At 36.7% G+C, this 22,197-nt stretch overlaps 1 protein-coding gene across 1 annotated transcript in view; it reads right to left on the bottom strand.

The window, feature by feature from the left end:
* Positions 1-22,197, bottom strand: part of LOC146860656 (gonadotropin-releasing hormone II receptor-like) — a 357,503-nt gene that overhangs the window by 207,483 nt on the left and 127,823 nt on the right. The window contains exon 2 of the mRNA XM_085646361.1: positions 14,572-15,087. Within this exon, the coding sequence (XP_085502487.1) occupies positions 14,572-15,087 (516 nt within the window). The remainder of the gene's footprint in view (positions 1-14,571; positions 15,088-22,197) is intronic.

The following is a 22,197-nucleotide window of genomic DNA, read 5'->3' as shown; positions in this document are numbered from 1 at the left end:
TCTATCAGCCACCACTGGCAGTGAGACTGTCCTTCAGTTTGTGAGCATCCCACCCAGAGCGTGAGAAAACATCAAATAAGTGATAATGGGACTGACTCTTCACCACCGACAGATACCTTAATGTGTAAAAATATTGAATTATAATTTGTTGCAAAGCCTTATCAAGTGAATACTGTTAATTGGGATTTCTTAAAAGTAGCGTTATGCCCTCAGGAAGCAGTGAACCTGATAAATAAAAATATCATACATTTGTACTCACAAGTTTGCTACACTGCATAGGTCATTTATGTCTTTCAGGCAATCAAAAAGCTTTCCAGAACTACTCCTGGACAGTAGTTTCAAGCATGCCTCTGGAAACCGTGTGTGAAGTCTTATTTTTGCGACCATAAATATTCTCTTGTACATTTTTACAAGTAACAAACAAAATGCAACTGAAAATGCAAATGCACTTGCTAATTAAAATTCATGTTTGCAGTAGCAAACCCAATCACCTACACCACTACCAAGTTTCTAAGGTGGGGTTTCTTTCTCCATCCTTTCCTGTAAACAGATTTTCTCCTTTCCTTGGCGGAAGTAAATCTCTTAACATTCTCAGGGTTGAGAAGGGATATAAAATGTTTTATGAATACCTACAAATGATGCATTTGTGGATGTTTACACACTTCAGAGCATTTTTGCCTGGAAAAGCTCGGTCCGCACCCATGGCAGATTTACACACACAGAAACCTCTGTGTAAATTAATTAATTTATAAGTCTAAACTAATTTTCCTTAATTGAAAACGTGCTTTCAATTCTATTCTCCCCACTTTTCCCATACCATCTTTGGCACCTTTGCCTCCATCAACAGGCATGCTTTTTGGAGTTTTCCTCGTTACCAACCAGGCCGGCAAGCTTCGAAAACCTTGCAGAGCATCTTCAGCAGTTGTTTCAAATTCTGCAGGTTCAAACAACACTAGAGGCACTTAGAGGGCAAGAAGGGAATACGCCTCAGCACATGTACCCTGAACTACAACATTAGGAACCATTATAGCTCCTGGCTCGTGTGGAGCCCTGTAAAGTTCAGGTACATAAGGTGGAGGTTGCACATCTTTACATGAGGTCTTTGCAAGTATTGATAGTAATCACTAGGTGATTTATGTGTCTCACTGTTTATCTAATTATTCCGTGGTTTTATAAAGTACGTTCATGCCCCTTTCCAGGATTAGGACGGAAAATTATTTACAACTAATACAAGCTAGATTAATCAGTATTCCCTCCCACCGGTGAGTAGACAAAATATCGGAAATGTAATATCGATATACAGAAATATCGAAGTCAAAATATCGATGGAACAATATATCTCTGTCAACAATATCGATGTAAAAAATGTCGAGATTGTGATGTGTAGTAAAATATCGAGGTATAGTATATCGAAAGACATAATATCGTGTAGTAAAAATATCGAAAAAGTATAGTATTAAGTCACTTTGTGATTTGTAAAAAATTATTGTTTAGAAGTGTCAGCAAATGTTTATTTAAGTGTATTAAAAATAACAATTTTCTTTCTATTAATATAATTTTTTAAATTTTGATATATAATTTTAGGAGCGGGATGTTGGGTTTATAGGGGATAAGGGTGGGGAGTGTTTTAAAAAAATATATTTGAAATAAAATATTTTAATAAATTTTTGTAGAATTTAAATTTAAATTTTGAACAAAATTCAATTATTTAAAATTTAATTGTGAAAAAAAAAATTTTTAGTGGGATGTTGTGTATATAGGGGTTAAGGGTGGGGAGTATTTTGGAAATAAATATTATATTTAATATTTTAGGATATAATTATTTAACTATTATTAATATAATTTTTTAAATTTGGATATATAATTTTAGGAGCGGGATGTTGGGTTTATAGGGGATAAGGGTGGGGAGTGTTTTAAAAATATATATTAGAAATAAAATATTTTAATAAATATTTGTATAATTTGAATTTAAATTTTGAACAAAATAGTAATATTTAAATTTTAATAATGAAAAAAAATATTGTTAGTGGGATGTTGTGTATATAGGGGTTAAGGGTGGGGAGTGTTTTGGAAATAAATATTAAATTTAATATTTTAGGATATAAATTTAGAAATATTATATTTAAAAAAAAATAAAAAAATTCAAATGTGTTTTTAAATTTTAAATGTGAAAATTGTAATAATAAAATAAATGTAATCAGTGGGATTTTGGGGTTATAGGGGATAAGGGTGGGGAGTGTATTAGATATATATTTAATATTTAATATTTAATTAAAAAAAAAAAATTCAAATTTGGTATGAAAATTAAAAATTAAAAATTTTAGTAATAAAATTTAATAATTTATGATATAAATTTTGAAATATTATATTTAGAAATAAAAACATTTCAAATTAGTTTTAAAATTTTACATGTGAAAATTGTAATAAGAAAATAAATGTAATACGTGGGATTTTGGGGTTAAAGGGGATAAGGCTGGGGAGTGTTTTAGATATATATTTATTATTTAATATTGAATTCAAAAAAATTTACATTTAAAATTTTGTATTAAAATTTACAATTAAACATTTTACTAATAAAATACATTTAATAAGTGGGATTTTGGGGTTATAGGGGATAAGGGTGGGGAGTGTTTTTGAGAAATATTTAATATTTTATAAAAAAAAAATAGAAATTTAATTTTTGAGTTTAAAAATTAAAATTAAATAAATTACTAATACAATAAATTTCATAAGTGGGAATTGGGGGTTATAGGGGATAAGGGTGGGGAGTGCATTCAAAATATATGTAATATTTTATTTTTGAAAAATATAATGCAAAGTTCTAATTTCTTAATAAAAGTAAATTTTAATATTTTTAATAATAAAAAAAATTTCATAAGTGGTATTTTGGGGTTATAGGGGATAAGGGTGGGGAGTGTTTTATAAATATATCAAAATTTTATTATTCATAAAAAATTATTTCCATTTAGAAATGTTATTTTAATTAACATTTAACAATTTTAAGAAGATAATTCATTTAATAAGAGTGATGTAGGATTTATAGGGGATAAGGGTGGGTAGTGTTTACAAATTAGTAATTGTTTGAAAAAATCTAACATATATAGTAATCCTAATTCAATATAGATTGGAGTGGGAATAGTAAATTATTTATGGTCACTGTCCAGCACCTACTGTAATTTTTTATAGACTGGAGTGGGAATAGTAAATTATTTATGGTCACTGTCCAGCACCTACTCAAATGTATTATAGACTGGAGTGGGAATAGTAAATTATTTATGGTCAGTGTCCAGCACCTACTCTAATTTATTATAGACTGGAGTGGGAATAGTAAATTAGTTATGGTCAGTGTCCAGCACATACTCTAATTTATTGTAGACTGGAGTGGGAATAGTAAATTTTTTATGGTTAGTGTCCAGCACCTACTCTAATTTATTATAGACTGGAGTGGGAATAGTAAATTAATTATGGTCAGTGTCCAGCACATACTCTAATTTATTATAGACTGGAGTGGGAATAGTAAATTAGTTATGGTCAGTGTACAGCACCTACTCTAATTTATTATAGACTGGAGTGGGAATAGTAAATTAGTTATGGTTAGTGTCCAGCACCTACTCTAATTTATTATAGACTGGAGTGGGAATAGTAAATTATTTATGGTCACTGTCCAGCACCTACTGTAATTTTTTATAGACTGGAGTGGGAATAGTAAATTATTTATGGTCACTGTCCAGCACCTACTCTAATTTATTATAGACTGGAGTGGGAATAGTAAATTATTTATGGTCACTGTCCAGCACCTACTGTAATTTTTTATAGACTGGAGTGGGAATAGTAAATTATTTATGGTCACTGTCCAGCACCTACTCTAATTTATTATAGACTGGAGTGGGAATAGTAAATTATTTATGGTCACTGTCCAGCACCTACTGTAATTTTTTATAGACTGGAGTGGGAATAGTAAATTATTTATGGTCACTGTCCAGCACCTACTCTAATTTATTATAGACTGGAGTGGGAATAGTAAATTAGTTATGGTCAGTGTCCAGCACCTACTCTAATTTATTATAGACTGGAGTGGGAATAGTAAATTATTTATGGTCACTGTCCAGCACCTACTCTAATTTTTTATAGACTGGAGTGGGAATAGTAAATTATTTATGGTCAGTGTCCAGCACATACTCTAATTTATTATAGACTGGAGTGGGAATAGTAAATTTTTTATGGTTAGTGTCCAGCACCTACTCTATTTTATTATAGACTGGAGTGGGAATAGTAAATTATTGATGGTCACTGTCCAGCACCTACTCTAATTTTTTATAGACTGGAGTGGGAATAGTAAATTATTTATGGTCAGTGTCCAGCACCTACTCTAATTTATTATAGACTGGAGTGGGAATAGTAAATTATTTATGGTTAGTGTCCAGCACCTACTCTAATTTATTATAGACTGGAGTGGGAATAGTAAATTATTTATGGTCACTGTCCAGCACCTACTCTAATTTTTTATATACTGGAGTGGGAATAGTAAATTATTTATGGTTAGTGTCCAGCACCTACTCTAATTTATTATAGACTGGAGTGGGAATAGTAAATTATTTATGGTCAGTGTCAAGCATCTACTTTTATTTATTATAGAGTGGAGTGGGAATAGTAAATTGTTTATGGTCAGTGTCCAGCAACTACTCTAATCTGTCTGGTATTTAATTTAATTAAATTACATTGATATAGTAGTTATAAAAATATATTTAAGTGAATATTATTTGTATTGTATGTTTATATATTGGATTTGTAGTAATTAATTCTATATTTATAGTTTAGGATAATATATACATGTAACCTTTTAATTTGATATGTTTGGAATATTTAATATTATTATTAGGAAAAATATATGAATATTTTGTATTGGAATAATGGGTAATGGCATTCTGTAATTTTATAATATTGATTGATTTGTAATTTTTTATAAAATAATTATTCTATATGTTAAATATTCATAATAGAAGATTAATATTAATAATCAGAGAAACACAATTCATAAGACAAGAACATGGTTTTTATTGTAGTTTTTTAAATTTGTTATTGTTTATTCATTTGAGTAAGATCATTCAGAAATAGTATTATTTACATTGTAATTACATTCAAACATATTGAATATAGGTCAGAACAAATTTTATGTACATTAAGTATATTTTCAAACATTTTTAAGTAAATTATAAAGATTATTAATAATGTTGTACAATGTAGTGTTTTAAATTAAAATTAACATAGCAATAGGTTTTGTAAATCTTTATACAAAACTTTTAACAAATATTTTCATATATAAACATTTTAATATTTGTAGTACAAACATGTTATACCTTTTTTATTAATATTAATATGTAAAATATTAATATTAATTATTTTTACAATGTTTTCGAAACAAACATCTTTTTAACATAAATAAAATTTTAGCATTTATGCAAAAAAAAATTTAACAATTTTTCATACATTGTTCTGTAGTATTATCTTTTTAGAAATTATAATAATAAATATTTTAAATTTTAAAATATTTATTAATATAATTTTACAAATTAGGAACATTTGTTGACAATTTGTAGGTAAATTAAAAAAATAGGTATATTTTTACTAAATAATATAAAATATTTGTGTGTGAATTTACTGTTTTACCTGATTTATTTAGGGCTTTTTAGTATAGTTAAATGTTTTATTATGTTTTGGACACTCTATTTTGTAACCGGGTAATGTTGTTTTGGGTCATTTGGTTTGAAGGGAAGCTCGCGGTTGGGAGTTACTTCGCGTCGTGAAAGGTAAGGTTTGTTTTATGTGTTTTAGATGGTTTTAAATTTACTTTTGAGCCTAGTTAGATAATGTTTAGTGTAGCTGTACATATATTAGTTATATTTGGAAATGTTATGTGTTAGAGTTGCGTGTTGTGTTTTTACGTGTTTTTAACCATGTGTAGGCATGTTTCGAAAGTTAGGTTTAAGGTGTTTAATGTATATTTAGAAGTGTTTTAAATCTAGTATTATTGTTAGTACGTGTTTATGTGTTGTTTTATGTGGGTGGGAATGTCAGTTGCTTTGTTTTTACTATTTCTTTTCTAGGTTATTCGTTTCGGATGGACTCTTTTTTTTTTTTAAAGAAGTGTGTGTTCGTTTTATTGAACAATATGGTTTTTACACTACTTTAAATGTTTCGGTTTTCATGGATCGTTTTTTAATATTTTTAGCTATTTTCGGGTTTTTCATGGATTTTCGAAGGATATTTGGTGAATGGCTTATGGATTTAATCGCCAGTTGTATTTTTGCATTTTTTTTTGGGAACCATTTTTTTAATGTTTGGATTGTGTAAGCAGGAAATGGATTTTTCAGACTTTGGAATAAACGTGGTAAGTTAATTTATTATTATTTCTTGTGGGTGGGTATTGTTTAATATTATTGTTCATTTTTATTTTATTACAAATATTATTAATGTGTGTTAATATATTTTTGACAATATGTATAAATATGTTACACACAGTAATTATTTTTGTAATAAGATACATATATTTTATGTGTTTGATATTATTGAAAATGGGTAATTAGTCATTTATTTGTATTTGTACTTTAAAGAAGTGTTTTAGCTATGATGTTTAGGTATTCTAGGCCTTTGGTAGTAGGGTACAATTTTACTTGTTGCTCTAGATATTTATACATTTGTTTAGTTTGTTTTGAGGTTTTTGGAGTTAGCTGAGTTATGGATTGTTCCATTCGGAACTCTTGATAACTCTGTTCTTTTTGTAGGCATGATATAAATCTTTCTAGTGTTGGTTTTGTTCTGCCTGTTGATTGTAGGAAGGCGTTATGCCATCCTTCAACTGCGTTATTAGTTTTGGATTCTCCATTTAAGGTGCTTCTGTATACGTTCCACCAGGGAATTAAGAATTTAGGGTTTCTTCTGTGGCCAGATCTATGTAGTCTGCCGACCCATGTATCTTCGAAATAGTCCAATAGTGAACTTAGTTTTTCTTCATTTTGTTTGTAGAAGGCGCTGTCTATTAAAATGTTGTAATGTTCTGTTACGTCTGTGTCAGGTACATAAGCTAGTGCTATGAGTTTTTTTATTTGATATGCAAAAGATGAATTAGTTGCATATTCAATGCTTAGGGCTGATTTTTGCATGTGTCTCCATAGGCATTGATTAAAATGATAGTAACAGCCTTGTATGGAGGTATGGGGGTGTGTTTTTAATATAGAATTAATCATTGCATGTTCAAAATCTAGGATTATTTTTTGTGGGGAAAAGTCATTTGTTTTTTGTTTTATTATATTTAATAGTTCAGTGTATGTGGAGTTATGTTTGTTTGGTAATAATGTGTAAATTAATGGTATATTGCAATTGTGATATATGACATGTATTGTATATAGTTGGAAAAATGGTTTGGGACATATGGTAAAAGTCCCATCCATCATCCAGTTATGTGATTCTTGTAGTTTACAGAGATTTTTAGCTGTTCCAAATATTATTATTCTTTTGTCATTGTTTTTATTATCAAAAATGACAAATGGTTCTTTGTTGAAAGTTATACTTTGTTCTGGACTTAGAATAACTTCACTGTATGTGTGAGGAATTGGGGTTGAAGTAGTAGTGGTTTTTTTAGTACGTGCAATAGTTCTTTTGAGTGAAGTTACAGATGGCATTTGTGTAGTAGCAGTTTTAGGAATTTTGGGAAGCTGCTCTTTTAAAATTACACTGGTAGGTTTTTGAGAACTTGTGCTAGCTTCCTTTATAGTTTCTAAAGCAGATCTGACTTCGATTTCAGTAATGTTTGGTGGGTGGTTATGTTCTCTAGTGTATAGTACTGTTGTTTGTCGTGTTGTAGCACGCCCATAGCACTTATTAGAGTAGTATTTAGTGCATTTCCAGTTAACTTTTAAACCATACACTTTTTCCTGTGTGTAAGTGTACCCCATATAGCATAGTAACATTTTTCCCTTCTGGCTTGTTATGAATTCAGCTCCTTCAGTCATTTTGATGTAGCTTTATCTATGAAAAATATATATTATAGTTATTATATATGATGTTATATTAATTTTCAGTAGAAAAAAACAAGATTTAGTTACTATATACTTACAACGTTGGTTTTGATGTGTTTGAGTAGAATGCTCCTGATTCTTTATTTGTGGGATTTTCCTCTAGTATTTTCTTTGTCTGGAAAAGAAAAGGAAATGTGTTGTAATAATTGTTTCTATATTTTTATAGGGAATGGTTAGGGGATTTGCAATTGGGATTTAATTAGGGTGGTATTTTAAGCTATTAGTTGATTTTTGGTTGTGAAATACTTACTTTTTAGTTGTATCTTTTTTGGTGCTGTTCTGTATTTTCTTAGTTTCTTTTGGAGTTTCCTGTAGTGAAAACATGAAATAGAAAGAAGACATTAATTTATTTATAGTGTATGTATATTGTAATTACAATTTATTCTATTTGAGTCTTCATGAGAATAATATAGTTAACTTACTTTTGATAGTTTTAAACATTTCCTGTATGTTGATTTTCTTATATCTGTAGTTGCAATCCAGTCGATTTTCCTCTTCATTCAATTTCGTTTTTTTGGTTTTGGACTGTGAATGAAGTTGAACTTCTTTTTATAGTGCTTTGGATGTTGTAATATGTGTTTTATTGGTCAGTTTGAATTCGGAGTGTTTTTATTGGTTAGTTCGAATTTTTTTTTTTTTTTTCTGGTAGTTAGTTTCCTAATAAGGAAAACGCTAATTAGTGGTTTTGTGGTGTATTATTCTATATGTATTTTTCTAAACATTATATTATGTATTGGATGCATGAATTGATAAAGTATAATTTAATAATATAGTTGTTTAATGTAGGAATGTTGTTAATAATGTTTTAGTAAAGAGTTAATTATTTAAATCCATTTTTAAATGTAGTAAATATATAATTGTTTAATAATAATTTTGTGTAGAGATAAAAGACATTATTTGGTGTTTATGTAGTTTGATTTTAGGTTTTCATTAAATGTTATATAGTCGATATTAGTAAAATGGAGATATTTTAGTGGTCGATATTTTAGTTTACGATATTTTGTTATGAAGTATATGTATATTATTGAGCATCGATATTTTAGGATTTCGATATTTGTGTTGCCGATATTTTGTGTACCTATATTTATGTAGTTCGAAATTGTGTGTTCGATATTTTTGTAATGTTTTAAATAAGTATATGATGTCGATAATAATGTGATCGATTATTTTGTATCGATATATTTGTAGGTCGATTTTTTGTCTTTCGATATTGTGTCAGTGATTCCCTTCCACCATCCTGTCGTCCGTGGCATGTTGCTTCTTTAGGTGAGAGGGACTGTGAGTACATGGATGTATGTAAGGATGGATGTGTGAGTGAAAGGGTGGATGCATGCATGAGTGAAAATGTGGGTAGATAGATGGATGATGGATGGATGGACAGACCGATAGATGAGTGAAAGGATGGATGGATGAATGAGTGAGTGAAAAGGTGGATAGAGGAGTGAGTGAAAAGATGGGTGGATGGATGATGGGTGGAAGGGTGTATAGGTGGATGAGCGAGAGGATGGATGGATGAGTGAAAGGATGGTTAGATTAGTGTAAAGATGGATGCACAGGTGGATGAGTATAACAATGGATGTAAGGGTGGATTAGTGAATGGATGGATGGATGAGTGAAAGGGTGGATGGATGAGTGAAAGGGTGGATGGATGAGCTAAGGGGAGGAAATGGATAAGTGAAAGGGAGGGTGGATGAATGAATGGATGGATTAGAGGGTGGATGGATGATAAATGAAAGGGTAAATGGATGGACGGGTGCGTGAAAGGATGGATGGATGAGTAAAAGAGTACATGGATGAGTGAAAGGATGGAGTGATGAGTGAAAGGGTGGATGGTGAGTGAAAGGGTGGATGGTGAGTGAAAGGATGGATGGCTGAGTGAATGGATGGTGGGGTGAGTGAAAAGGACGATGGAGTAAAAGTGTCAATGGATTGGTGAGTGGAAGGGTGGATGGATGAGTGAAAGTGTGGATGAAGGGATTGATGAGTGAAAGGATGGATGGATTTGGAAATGTAAGAGTAGATTTGGATATGGATGGGCAGATAGATGGATGGAGGGAAAGAATGGTGAAAGACAAATTAGCTGAAACAATGAATAGGTGACAGAATGTAAATGTGATATTGTGGATATCAGCGGGTGCATGAAAGGATGAATGGATAGATGCTGGGATAGAAAAGACAAGAGAGTTCTCCTGGGAAGGGTTGATAGGACTAGCTTTACTTGCCATAAGACCTTTTGTTCAAAGTAGGGGGTGTTTTAATTTTCCGGCTATTCCTTTGCTAACCTCCCACTCCTGTTGTCCTGCATCTTCCTTCCCTCCCGCTGACAGTGTTGCTCCCCACCCCACCACCATAAGCAAAGGGGTGAAGAGGTCGAAATCAATAATAACATTCAAAATTGAACTAAGACTGAAATATTCATTGTGTACGTGAAAGAGAAAGCGGAAGACTACGTGCAGTCTACGATATTGACAGTTTCATTTTATGGTGTGTAGGGGCCACCCGCAAGAAATATTTTGGGGGCTCCCCGTAGGGAACACATTTCAATTTTGATACAATTTCCTGATAATACATACACGCCACCACCGCAAAAAAATACTCAATTATATGTTAATCTTTGACAGGGTCACAAAATAATTGAAATATGTCTTGCCCAGGACCCCAAAATCCTTAAGATGACACTGGGTAGAGAGACTGTGTCAGGGTAAAGGTAGGCGGCAAGCGAGAGGTTTTAGAGAGAAATAGAATTGAGATAGAGAAAACGGAAAGTTACCTTTCACAGGGGCCCTTGGAAGGTGGGGGGGGGGGGGCATGGGCAATGGCCCACTTTTTCTATGCCTTAAAACGTCTCTGATTAGCTAGGTTTCTGGGAAACGCGCTCTGGTCTCTGTGAGTATCTCACACTTCAGTGAAACGCATACTCTTGAGAAGAATGGACCCGATGATATCGGTGCGCTCTCCCGCCCAAAGCTCGCAGTGTTCCTAGAAACTCTCGGACTGAAAATGTCTCAATTAACCTCCCCTCCTCTCCGAATCCGATTCCTTTTTCCCAGGCCTGGCCGGAGATGAAAATGATAACACGGAGGCGGGAGCCCCCGCCAGACATTTCCACTCAGTTCAGCCAGGAGCGAGCGGGGTTCTGCGAGAAGGGGAGGGCGTGGATCCACTTGCTGCACTTCAGTCTTGGGGGCAGAGACTGAAGGTGATTGCCTGCCATACAGCGCCCTATAGCCTAGCAGAATGAGGTGCTCTTGAACCGAGCGGCTGAAGGTTCAAGCAGGGGCTTGAATAGGAACCGAGCGCACATCTCCTTCAATATGGCACTGACCTCCTCTGCTGTAGGCATGTGATTGACAGTGCCACCCCTCTTCTATATGAATGGTGTTGACCGAGTCACCCCTCTGCTATATGCATGTTATTGAACGAGCCACCCCTCTGCCCTAGTCATGTTATTGACCGAGCCCCTGTAGACTATAGTGGAAGCAAATCTCTCTAATGCATCAAACTGAGCCCGTTGCACAGTATGCAGTGGGCCTGCCCATATTCTGCACGCGTTAAATACCTAGGGGCAGATTTACAAGCCCCTTGTGCCACTTTTGCGTCACTTTTGGAAAAGTGACGCAAAAGTGGCGCAAAGGGCTTGTAAATCTGCCCCCTACTATTTGTGTGGTGGGATGGCAGGTCAAATGGAGAGCGTTCAATTAACTCAAGAAGTAAATCCCAGTCAAGTGGCCTCTCCCGCAGACTTTGCTGCGCCAAGCTTCTGCTGCTTCTTTGTCTGTGTCACCTCCTGCTTTCTTCTAGAAGACTTTGGATGACTTTGCTGTTGAAATGATGTATTCAGTAGCCAGAAAGTACTTGGATCACTAGATTTCTTTATTTTTTTGTTTTGACTCGGTTTTGTTAGCTCTTTTGTAGTTCTCCGACCCATGATCGGGCACTTTGGTCTTCCATGTATTCTCCTCTGGGTTTCGTGAGCCTCCTATGGCCTTACTTCTGTCTTCTCCGGGGTCTAAAAAGCAATCACAGACATGGTGGTCTGCTGACCTCAGCAGTTCGCCATCCCTGTTAAAGCTGTTATTCCGAATAGGTCGCAAACAGCAACCTATTTCATAAATATTCATGAGGTAGGTCGATTTGCGACCCACAAGGAATACCTAAATAAAACTCAATGAGTCCAATACATTAGGAATGCCGATTTCCTAATTACGATTTGGAGAGAATTGCAATTAGGAAATCGGTATTCCTTGTGTTTGTACATCTGGCCCTAAGTCCCTTAAATTGATGGGCTTAGTGTCATTCTCATGTTGTGAACCCATCTTAGAGTTAACAAAGTAGCTATTAATCCTCCTCTGAAGGTTCATTAATTTTTGGATTTTCCCCATTCACATTAATTTGCAAAGTTTCCAGACTTCCATTGCACATGCACAGGTTTTTCCCACTTAGCAATTTCATTTTCACTTTAATAGAACCAGGCCATTTTCATGGTAGAAAATGTATGAATAACTTTCCTCTGCAAGTTTACATTTTTCTGTCCACAGTGGCATTGTGAAGAAGGAGAACATCTACTTCCTCGTTATGCATGTGATAATACTAAATATTTTGTTCTGATACTGGGGATATTGATTATACTTGATTCCATTATGAGGGATCACAGGTTGATTCCCTTTAGGCCCCTATGGAACGGGGAATAACTTGAAAGAATTGCTCTTTCCACGCATATTCCCCCGTGTGATTCCCAGATTTTTTACAGAGACAAAGGGCCTTATGTATAGATGATTGGATGCAGGACATTTGCCAAAAATTGGTGGATGTTCCATTCAATGTATTAAGAGTGCATTGATGCCAATGGTACTTGCAGACAAGACAAGACACTTGCCACTTTTTGGTGGATGTTTCAAACTCTAAATAAGGCCCCTTACTCAAACTGATAATGGATCTGAAACAAGCATTGGCAAAGAAAGCAGATAGGTCTCACCTACGCAAGAGCTATTGACTTTGTCAATGTCTTTTAGCTGCGTTGTATAGCAGCACGGCTGCTGTTCAGCATGGCTGAAAGTGAAAGAAAAAGCGATATGAGGCGGCTAGTGCTGGCCGTGTCATAACTCTGTTTGTCTTGCAGGAGGGATGGGACAAGCAGCACAACATGGGAGTGGGTGAAATGGACGGGACAAGTAATACGATGCAGAAGGGGGTAGGAAGGGACAGGGAAAGCAAAAAACATAGGTGGGAAGGGACGGCAATCATGATGTGACAATAGCAACAATGTGGGAGGTAGCTTATATATCAAAATGGTGGCTATAGGACTTTAAGCAAATGGAAAACTTTAGGGACGGAACTGGTGGGAGACTGAGAAGAAACAGGAGCAGGTTGGGCAAGAAGAAATAGGATGGGGGAATGACGAAAGGACAATGAGCGGGTGAGGAGAAGATAAAAAAATACTATGACGCAGCCAGCGGTGTCCATGTCATAGTGCTTTTTTTGTTATGGTAGGTGAGGAGCCAACACGATAATAGGAGGGTGGAGCAACACAGGAATGGATGGGAGGGAAGAAGAAAGCATGACAACCAGAGGGAGTAGATGGATAGGGAAGAAATACATGAGAGAGACAACTATAAAAGATGCATGCAATCTGTGTAGTGCGTCAACAAAATGAATAAAATAGCTCCCAAAAGCTCGAACAGTGGAAGGACATGAGTACTTAGAAGAGGAAGTTGCAAATGCAACTCTGGCCAGCAGAATAGAAGCAATTGAGAGTGCTCATGAAGCCAACCAATGAGAAGTAATGGGGGCCTACAATTTCTCTGATAGTAAACAAAATGTCTTGCCGAGACAGCGCATATGCTGTCTAGGCGAGACCTAACAAGGGACTGAGCAACATAGGCATGTCAATCCTGGCCGACCAGTTACCAAACAGCATGTAACATTTTAAATGTCCTTTTTTTACTCACTATGCCATCTAAGGTAAATGCCCTATTTCCATGTGAAAAATTGCTCATTACTACACAAAGATAATCACCCTGGGCCCTCACAAGCCAACCAAACCTACTACAGAACTCTGCAAAAGTATCTGCATCAATGGTAGATTACTATAATGACAGCAACATAGCCTGGCGCTTTCCGGAACCCACCTCAGATCTAAATTAGACCACCTCAAGTTCAGAAAGAAGTCAACAACTCTATCATCAGTGCAAGATGTCTATTAATTATATAGCCAGCAAGTGTGCTATTCCTCCTTTTCTAAGCACTTGGTAGAACTTATTCTGTTACCTGTACTCCTTCACCGTAATCACATGCATGCACTCTTCGTTTCTCTAAACAGCCTAAAAGCAGCATGTGGCATGTGTATTAAGTACTTTAGAACGTATATACTAATTATTATTAAGCAAACACATCTACATTTACTGGCTTAATATTCTATAGAGCAATATGGTTGCACCACTAAAAAGGCACAGGTGCTCTTACATTGCGCTCCTCCTCCCACTTGCAGACCTTGTACCTGAGGCGATGCAAGAAAGATGCTCAGGCCCCATGCCACGCATAGCATGATCTTGTTGCGCTGGCTGGCACTTGTGAAACTGAATGGGTATAGGATGGCGGAGTGTCGATCCAAGCTGATGACGACCAGTACTAGGGCTGCGGCATACATTGCAAAGAGCTTGAAGAAGTTGAGCAGCTTGCAGAGTAGATCCCCGGCGTACCACTGCAGAGTGACATTCCAGATGGCATCCAGCGGCATCACCAGGGTAGTGACCAGCAAGTCTGCCACAGTCAGGCTAAGGATCAGTACCCGGATATGCGACTTGCGGCGCTTCCTCAGGATGCTGCATAGCACCGCAGTATTACTGGAGGCTGCGGCTAGGAAGAAGCAGCAGGTGATGGCCACACGGATTTTGGCAGCAGAAGTGAAGGTAGGCTCTAACCAGGGCTCTGGCGAGCTGGTGGACGATGGAACACCGTCAAACGGGGGAGTGAGATTTGTGTGGTTGGTGGCATATGGCACATCACTCATGGCCTACAAGACAAAGATGAATACCATTTTTATGAGACAGAAGATAAAATGTACATTGGCAAATAAAAGCTGACACGTGGCCATGTCTACTATACCTACTATGTATTTTTGTGTATTCATATATGAAATAAAATCACAGGTCTCCTAGACCACCTATAAAATGCACAAATACATTAATATTGAAATCCTATTTTGGCCACTCTTTATTATACTATGTCAAGTAAATTTTAATGTTTGGGGATTTTTTATAAATCACCAGATAACCAAAGCTCCTAGTAAGTGGAAACACTTTTTTATACTTCCTTATTAAACAGCCAAACATTTGCAACTGCTTTCAGCTTTGCTATGAATTCCAGGTGTACATAATCAAACACTGTGCTCTGTTTTCACATGACTTCATGCCTTACCTTTTTCCTCCTTCTGCCTTTGGCTATAACTCATTCACTGCCAACATTGAAGCTAAAAGGTATGCAATAAGGCACTGTTTCGGAACTGGCTTGTCGAGTGTGGTAGGGCTTTTGGCACAAAAATATGTTACATACAAACCAGGCCTAATTGGATGCCAACATGAATGAGCTAACACATTAAAGTATCTGTGTGGCAGACTTCAGCCCAAGAAATAAAACGATTGCTTGATTGCCATATTTAATTCTGAACTTCATTTCTGACCTTATTCAAGCTAACAGGCCATATAAGGAAAGCTTTCCGTTCTGTGGTGTACCTGTTGTAATCACAGCTACAAGGCCACCTGCCCTTGTGTGGATCCGACTTGGAAGGAAAGGGTTCCTAACATTGCTTGCCTTGTGTACAATACTGCAAAAGAGGCGTTCTTAATGTACTGTAGTAGCAACATTAGGGTTGAGCAGGAATGCCCCTAGCCTCTCCATAAGAATGCATTGGGGACTAAGGTATAAAATGATCCCAGCCCCAGGGAGTGGCAGAAGACATTAACCGGTTGCTAAAGGGAAAGGCTGAATAGCTCGATTTTGACTACAAGTCCAACAGTAACATAAGGAATGCAGGAATACTTACATGGCTAGGCATAATAACGCTCATTAATCGTTATTTAAATTTTCAGCCATCCAACGTAAAAGCAGTGTTAATCAACATTAATGTGCTCATATACATACAATTGAATCATCTAGATAACTGTTGGCATTAACACAGAACTGCACTTACATGTAGTTCTCATAGGTAAAGCAGTACCACTTCTCATTCCCCTGCATATATCGTACTTATGACTTCAACTTCTCATGGCGCAATAGTTGGTAGCCTGCAATCCTCTTCCCGTTCACAATATGTTTTGCACTAGGACGAGGGTCTGGCGCCATCCCCTGTGTCCCACCAAAGCGTGGAGGTACAATGCTTAAACAAACATTCCTCAGTAACCCTAACGTTCCCTAACCTGCATGCTCCTGATAGTCTAGAAGGTCTCGTATCATTTCAGCACACATTCTCAGATCCACCTCAGCATTCTCATCCATTCTGATTCCTTTCAGTCACACTTCTTCAGCTACAGCCCAGACCCCCATATCTCTGCCCCATTATAACACTATGGGTTCTCTATTAGATAGGCAGTGGCGCATGACCAATAGCAGGGCCAGAGTTGTAAATTTGTGTTGCAATTTACCTTCCTTGGGTTTAAGGATGATGCTCAATAGGCAGTGCCGTATTGTTGTTACAAGCCTATGGTGTATATCTTGCTTAAGCTGTGATACCATCCTCTCCCAGTACCCTGAGATTATCCTACATGCCCATGTCATACCGGTTGTTGTGGCTCTTTTGGATTCGGAGAAAGTATTTGACTCCTTTGATGGAGATGCTGCACCACTTTGATATGGGTAATGCTATGCTACACATTATCCAGTTGCTTTACACAGAGCCAACTGCTCGTATTAAATTAAACAATCACATTTTCAAATCTATACACAAAAAAATCAGGCATGTGCCATGGTTGCCCACTGTCACCCCTATTATTTGCCATGTCATAAACATTATGTGAATTTCACTAAATTAAGTTGTGTATGTATATGTATGTATATGTATCGTACTGGTGGTCATCACTGGGTAGTTATAGTTAGGACCACGTTTCCATAGAATTTCTTTTTTTTCTAACAACTTTGGAGCAGCTTACCGAATTTACATGAAACTTTCCCAAAAATGTTCATCCACCTCAGCTCCTTCCTGGAAAGGTTCGGGGTGATCAGTCAAGGCGGGGGTTCCCAAAGTTCATTTTCCCTATGCAATTTTCCTTAGGAAAATTAGACACAGCTACATCCAAAACAGATGAACGGAATGAAGTTGGAATAAAACTACACCTTGGTCCAGGAAGAGTGCTTTTTGTGATTTGGTTTAAATTCATCCAATATGTTTTGAGAAATTGAGGTTTAAGGAATATGTATATCGCACGCCACTGAGGATTCATGGAGACGGCAAATATATAGATAAGAACTGATTGGCTGCCACCAGATCAGCAAAGATGTGATAAAAGGCTTTTGAGGCCTAGAGGACTCAGTCCCCTGTCTTTAAAATATGTTAGAAAAAAATATAGGAGGGGCAGTGTAGGGATACTATGCTCTCCTAGGCTATTGGGGGGAGAGCAGAGGGACCTCCCCCTCGTCTCCACTCTCCAGGGCTAAAAACGTTGTAAACATCTTTACAGCAAATTCGGTGGCCTGGTGGGGAACACTTTTTTTAAAGGATCGGCTGTAAATAGTTTTTAAAAAGGGCAGGCCCCAGTCATGCAAAGTGCTGTCATCAATGATGTTATTTCAGATGTTGCAGTGATTTTATCAATGATGTCATAGAGCATGTAATGAGTGATGTATAATGGGTGGTAATTAGCAGTGTATGGCAAGGGCACGAGTTATAGTTGCTTTAGGACACGCATTATAGTTACATGAGATAACTATAACTGAGTAATTTCAGTTATTTTGTCTCATATTTTAATTGATATTTTCACCTATCTATAACGTCCATTTAACTTCTGCTTTTATCAGGGAATTTTCAAGTTAAAAAAAAATGTGAAGTAAAGTAGTATTACAATTCCTAACTATATGGCTAAGGCTTTTTTAATGTAAAGTAAGATGTCCATCACCATGCTGCCAGGGCCTGTGGCCAAACCGAATTGGTGCCCAACCTTCCGTTTTTCACTGTGCTCTTCCTTCCGGCTGCACATGGCCTTTGGCCATGAGTGGCATATGGTTGGACGTGCATGGCTGACTGTATGATGTATTAGTGTAAAGGGTGTCATTTTAATCAAGGCAGACCTACTGACTTTGTCAAATGGTCAGAACACTAAAATATAAAAAGCAGGTCTGTTTGATTTATCAAGGAGTCAGCACATCAACATACATAAAGCATTGGGGCATCACAATATTGGATGACCTCCTAGAGGGAGGGTCAGGATAAATAGTAATTGAACATGAAGAGACCCTCCTCTACAGCCAAACTTGATTCTCCTGTTAATACACTGACATGAACTCACCCAGACTTGTGGTCACTATGTTCAGACACTTAGATAGGTTAGCCCAGCTGCAAGTTCTTTGTTGTACCTCAGCCGGGCGTTGCGAATGTTAAGCAAAAAAAATATATAGTTACAGGTTTTTGCAATTGCTAATGCTATGTTCCTGGTATTAGATACATGCTACTGCATTAAGTCACTAGATATGTAATACAACACAGCACCCGGAATGGTTGGGACGAATGCCCGATGCAAATGTAACCTCAAGTGCACCTCTGTGTGCTGTACATGCTATTGTGTTTAGAGAAATACCCAAAGAAATATTTTTGTTAACATTTTTTATAAATTCACACATAGCAATGTTTAATAAAAGTGATTGTTATAAAATATTTTCAATAAAGCCTTTTAAAAAACCATTAACTTGTATTTAAGTCTTTTTCTAAAAAACTATTTCAGGCCATAAAGTGCAGCCATAGAACTAACCACACAAGGTCCCTGTGCTCCAGCTGAAGAGCATACAGCTCCAGCTCAGAGTGCTTCTAAAAATATGGTAAGCTCTCCTTTGTGCACGGACTTAATCACCCAGAAAAGGTACTTTTTTTTATCTTGCAGAGTGGCTGCTGCACTCCTTTCAGGTGGGAACATACAGCTGGAGCCAGATCCTGCTGCACTACTAAGGGTGCAGGCTGAGGAGCCAGGGGGGCCACAGGAGACCTGGGACTACCCCTGCAGCCCCACCTCCAGGAATTGCATGGGTGTTCCAGGTGGGCACCAGGACACCCACAAAATATTATAATGTTTTGAAGCCTGCGGAATGGAGTCCCTGGGGACCTCTAAAAGGCTCAGGGAAGGGCGCCATGCACTCCTCCACCCAAAATATAAATGCGACCCCAGTGGTTGGGGTACCTGGACCCTGTAGATGGCTCGAGGAGGGGGGCTGTGCACCCACATCCCGTAAAGGTTATGTTTGGCATTATCATTATTTTTTTTTTACATATTTCAGGATCCTCTGCAAATTTGCAGTCAAATTTAAAGACAAATACATTTTTGGCTCCAGGGGAATCCTTCTGGTAACCCTACCTCCTGGCCACAAGAGCCTGGGGGCAGGGTATCCCACCTTGCCTAATTATTTGTTGACATACCTATTTTCAGGACAAAAACTACCAAATGGATTTGAACCAAATCACAAACAAGCACATTTTCTGGACCAAGAGCTAGCGTTCTGCCAAATCTGGTGTAATTCCTTTCAGGCATTTTTGAAGTATAGCTGTTCAATTTTCCTATAGAAAATTGCATTGGGAAAACGTGTTTTGGGACCTCCTTCTCTTATCCTCAGCCCTCACTTGATGGATCACCCCAAAAGATTTCAGGACTGAGCTGAGGGGGATGAACTTCTTTAGATAGTCTTCTATAGTGCCAACGTTTTTAGAAAACCCAAAAATATGAATTCTACAGATTTTATAATGGATATTCTATTTTCACGTCTTTAGGTAATAATGGTTAATGGGTATAAGAACATCTATTGTAAAGAGGTACATTTTTCACCTTTACCCATGTTACCAACAGCAATAGAACTGGTTAATTTTATTTTGACTGATATTTTGTGGGTTCATGAATTACCTCATAGCATTCGAAGCTCTGTGTAAGGAATTGAACAAGCACTTTCCTCTGGTTATGATGGTTATAATCCCCAATCAAATGGGCAAACTGAGCAAGCTACTCAAAGTTTGCAACAGTACTGATGATGCTACTGTAATGCAAATCAAGATAATTGGGTTTCCTTATTACCAACTGCAGAATTTGCTTACAACCATACAACATGATGAGCTACAAAGGTTTATTCTTCCTTCTACAAGATTTTCATCCAATAACTTTTGCTTCTCCTTACCTATTACCCATTGGTTCCTGTGGCTGGCTACAATCATTTGAGTCAGTTACTGAATCATAGGCAATTGCTTTCTGAAAGTGTACACCATTCTAAAGTCAAGATAAAAGAATATACTGACAGTTCAAGATCTAATTCTTTTCCATTTGACCTCAGAGTTAAAGTGTGGCTGTCATTCTGTGTTCTCCCTATTAATTCTCTGCCAGTGCAATTTCACACATGATACTTTAGTCCATTTCAGCAAACTCATAAGATAAACACTGTGGCATTTCACATCAATAGTTGGAACAGTTTTAACAGTGTTGACAACCCATGTCTGACATTAAGACTAAACTGTATACATGTCCATGCACATCTGTTTGTGAGTGTTCCTATGTGTGTGTGTATGGTCTCTGTCGAATGAAATCCAAGCCCCTATATTAAAAAAAGTGTAATTTTATAGCCATTTATTGACATCAACATATATCTTTACTAAGACTTCACAATTGTATATTTGACAATGTGCTAATATTCCATTATGAATTATAGAGATGATTTAAGCCTCATAATGGCATTTTCAGTAAAGAGCTCAACATGTTAGAGAAGCTGATGCTAATGCTTCACAAAACCTTTCGTACATTCTCAGATATTGTAAAAGAGTGAGTGTGTGTTATGCATAAATACTTTGTATAGTGCATTAAATGTATGGCAGGTAATTTTTGTGGCTATCATCTACAGTACATTTTAGTCTTGTTGAGGTCCCAAATGTGTGAGATGTACGGTGTTTACAAAACAGCCAGTATAGCATGAAGGCTGAAGACACAGCAAAGCAGTTGTCAGCTGTAGGCAAAATGTATGTACAGGGTGCATTGCATAAGAAAGTCAGGCTGTCGAATAGATCATTCACATATTCTATATTGTTCAAACAAAGGCTGTGTACCACTAAGATCTACTAGGTCAATCCACCGGTGGAATCCTGTTAGGGAAGAACTTGTAGAAGCTTTTAAAATATGGAACAATTTCTCATTTGCAACACACCTCAGGCCAATACCAGTAATCATCTGAATAGCTGGCCAGAACATGTTCAGGATAGACCTGTGCCTTATTGCAGGCTTATAGCCCAATGTATATTCCTTTTGGACCAGGCAATTGACGACCTGGCCCTTTGTATGTTATGCGAAATTCATTACCCTTAGGCCCATTTAAAAAAGCGGTCAACAGCATATTGAAAAAAACATCACTGATCATAGACAAAGAGGCCTTCTCCGTTAGATCTCATGCATGGGCGCTCTTAAGCGAATACAAGGATCTTATACCTCAGGCCTACTTGGAGGTTGGGTGGGTATACATTTTAAATGGGAATTTTTTGAGACATCGCTTTTGCTCCCTCACAGGTCTTCTTATATTCATGCCCCGCCATGGCTTAGGCCACTTACCAACACACCCTGTAGAGTATGCAAGGAGGGCATCATTCATATCACTGCCTATGTACAGGCCTGCTCTTGGAAAGTAGGAGTCTATTAAAACCTTTGTTTAATCACCGCGGCATACAATCTTGTCAGCAGGCGGTTATTGCCTGCTTTACGACATCTGACCCTGTCTTAAACTCTATTTTAACAACAACAAAAAATTGTCAAAACAAAGCTTAATATATGATGTAGCTCTTCTTTTTTCTTGCTTATCGAAATGTATTAATTAGAGCAGCACTTGATGGGTGGGTAGTTGATGTCTCCTTGGACTGTAGTCTTTAAAACTTCTGCAGGGAGGCGATTAGGCTTGAGTAGAT

Source organism: Triturus cristatus, chromosome 3_1, assembly GCF_964204655.1.
Source record: "Triturus cristatus chromosome 3_1, aTriCri1.1, whole genome shotgun sequence".
NCBI classification, from domain to species: domain Eukaryota; kingdom Metazoa; phylum Chordata; class Amphibia; order Caudata; family Salamandridae; genus Triturus; species Triturus cristatus.
Note: the sequence above shows the minus strand (reverse complement) of the source record. Positions and strands in the feature narration are given on the sequence as shown.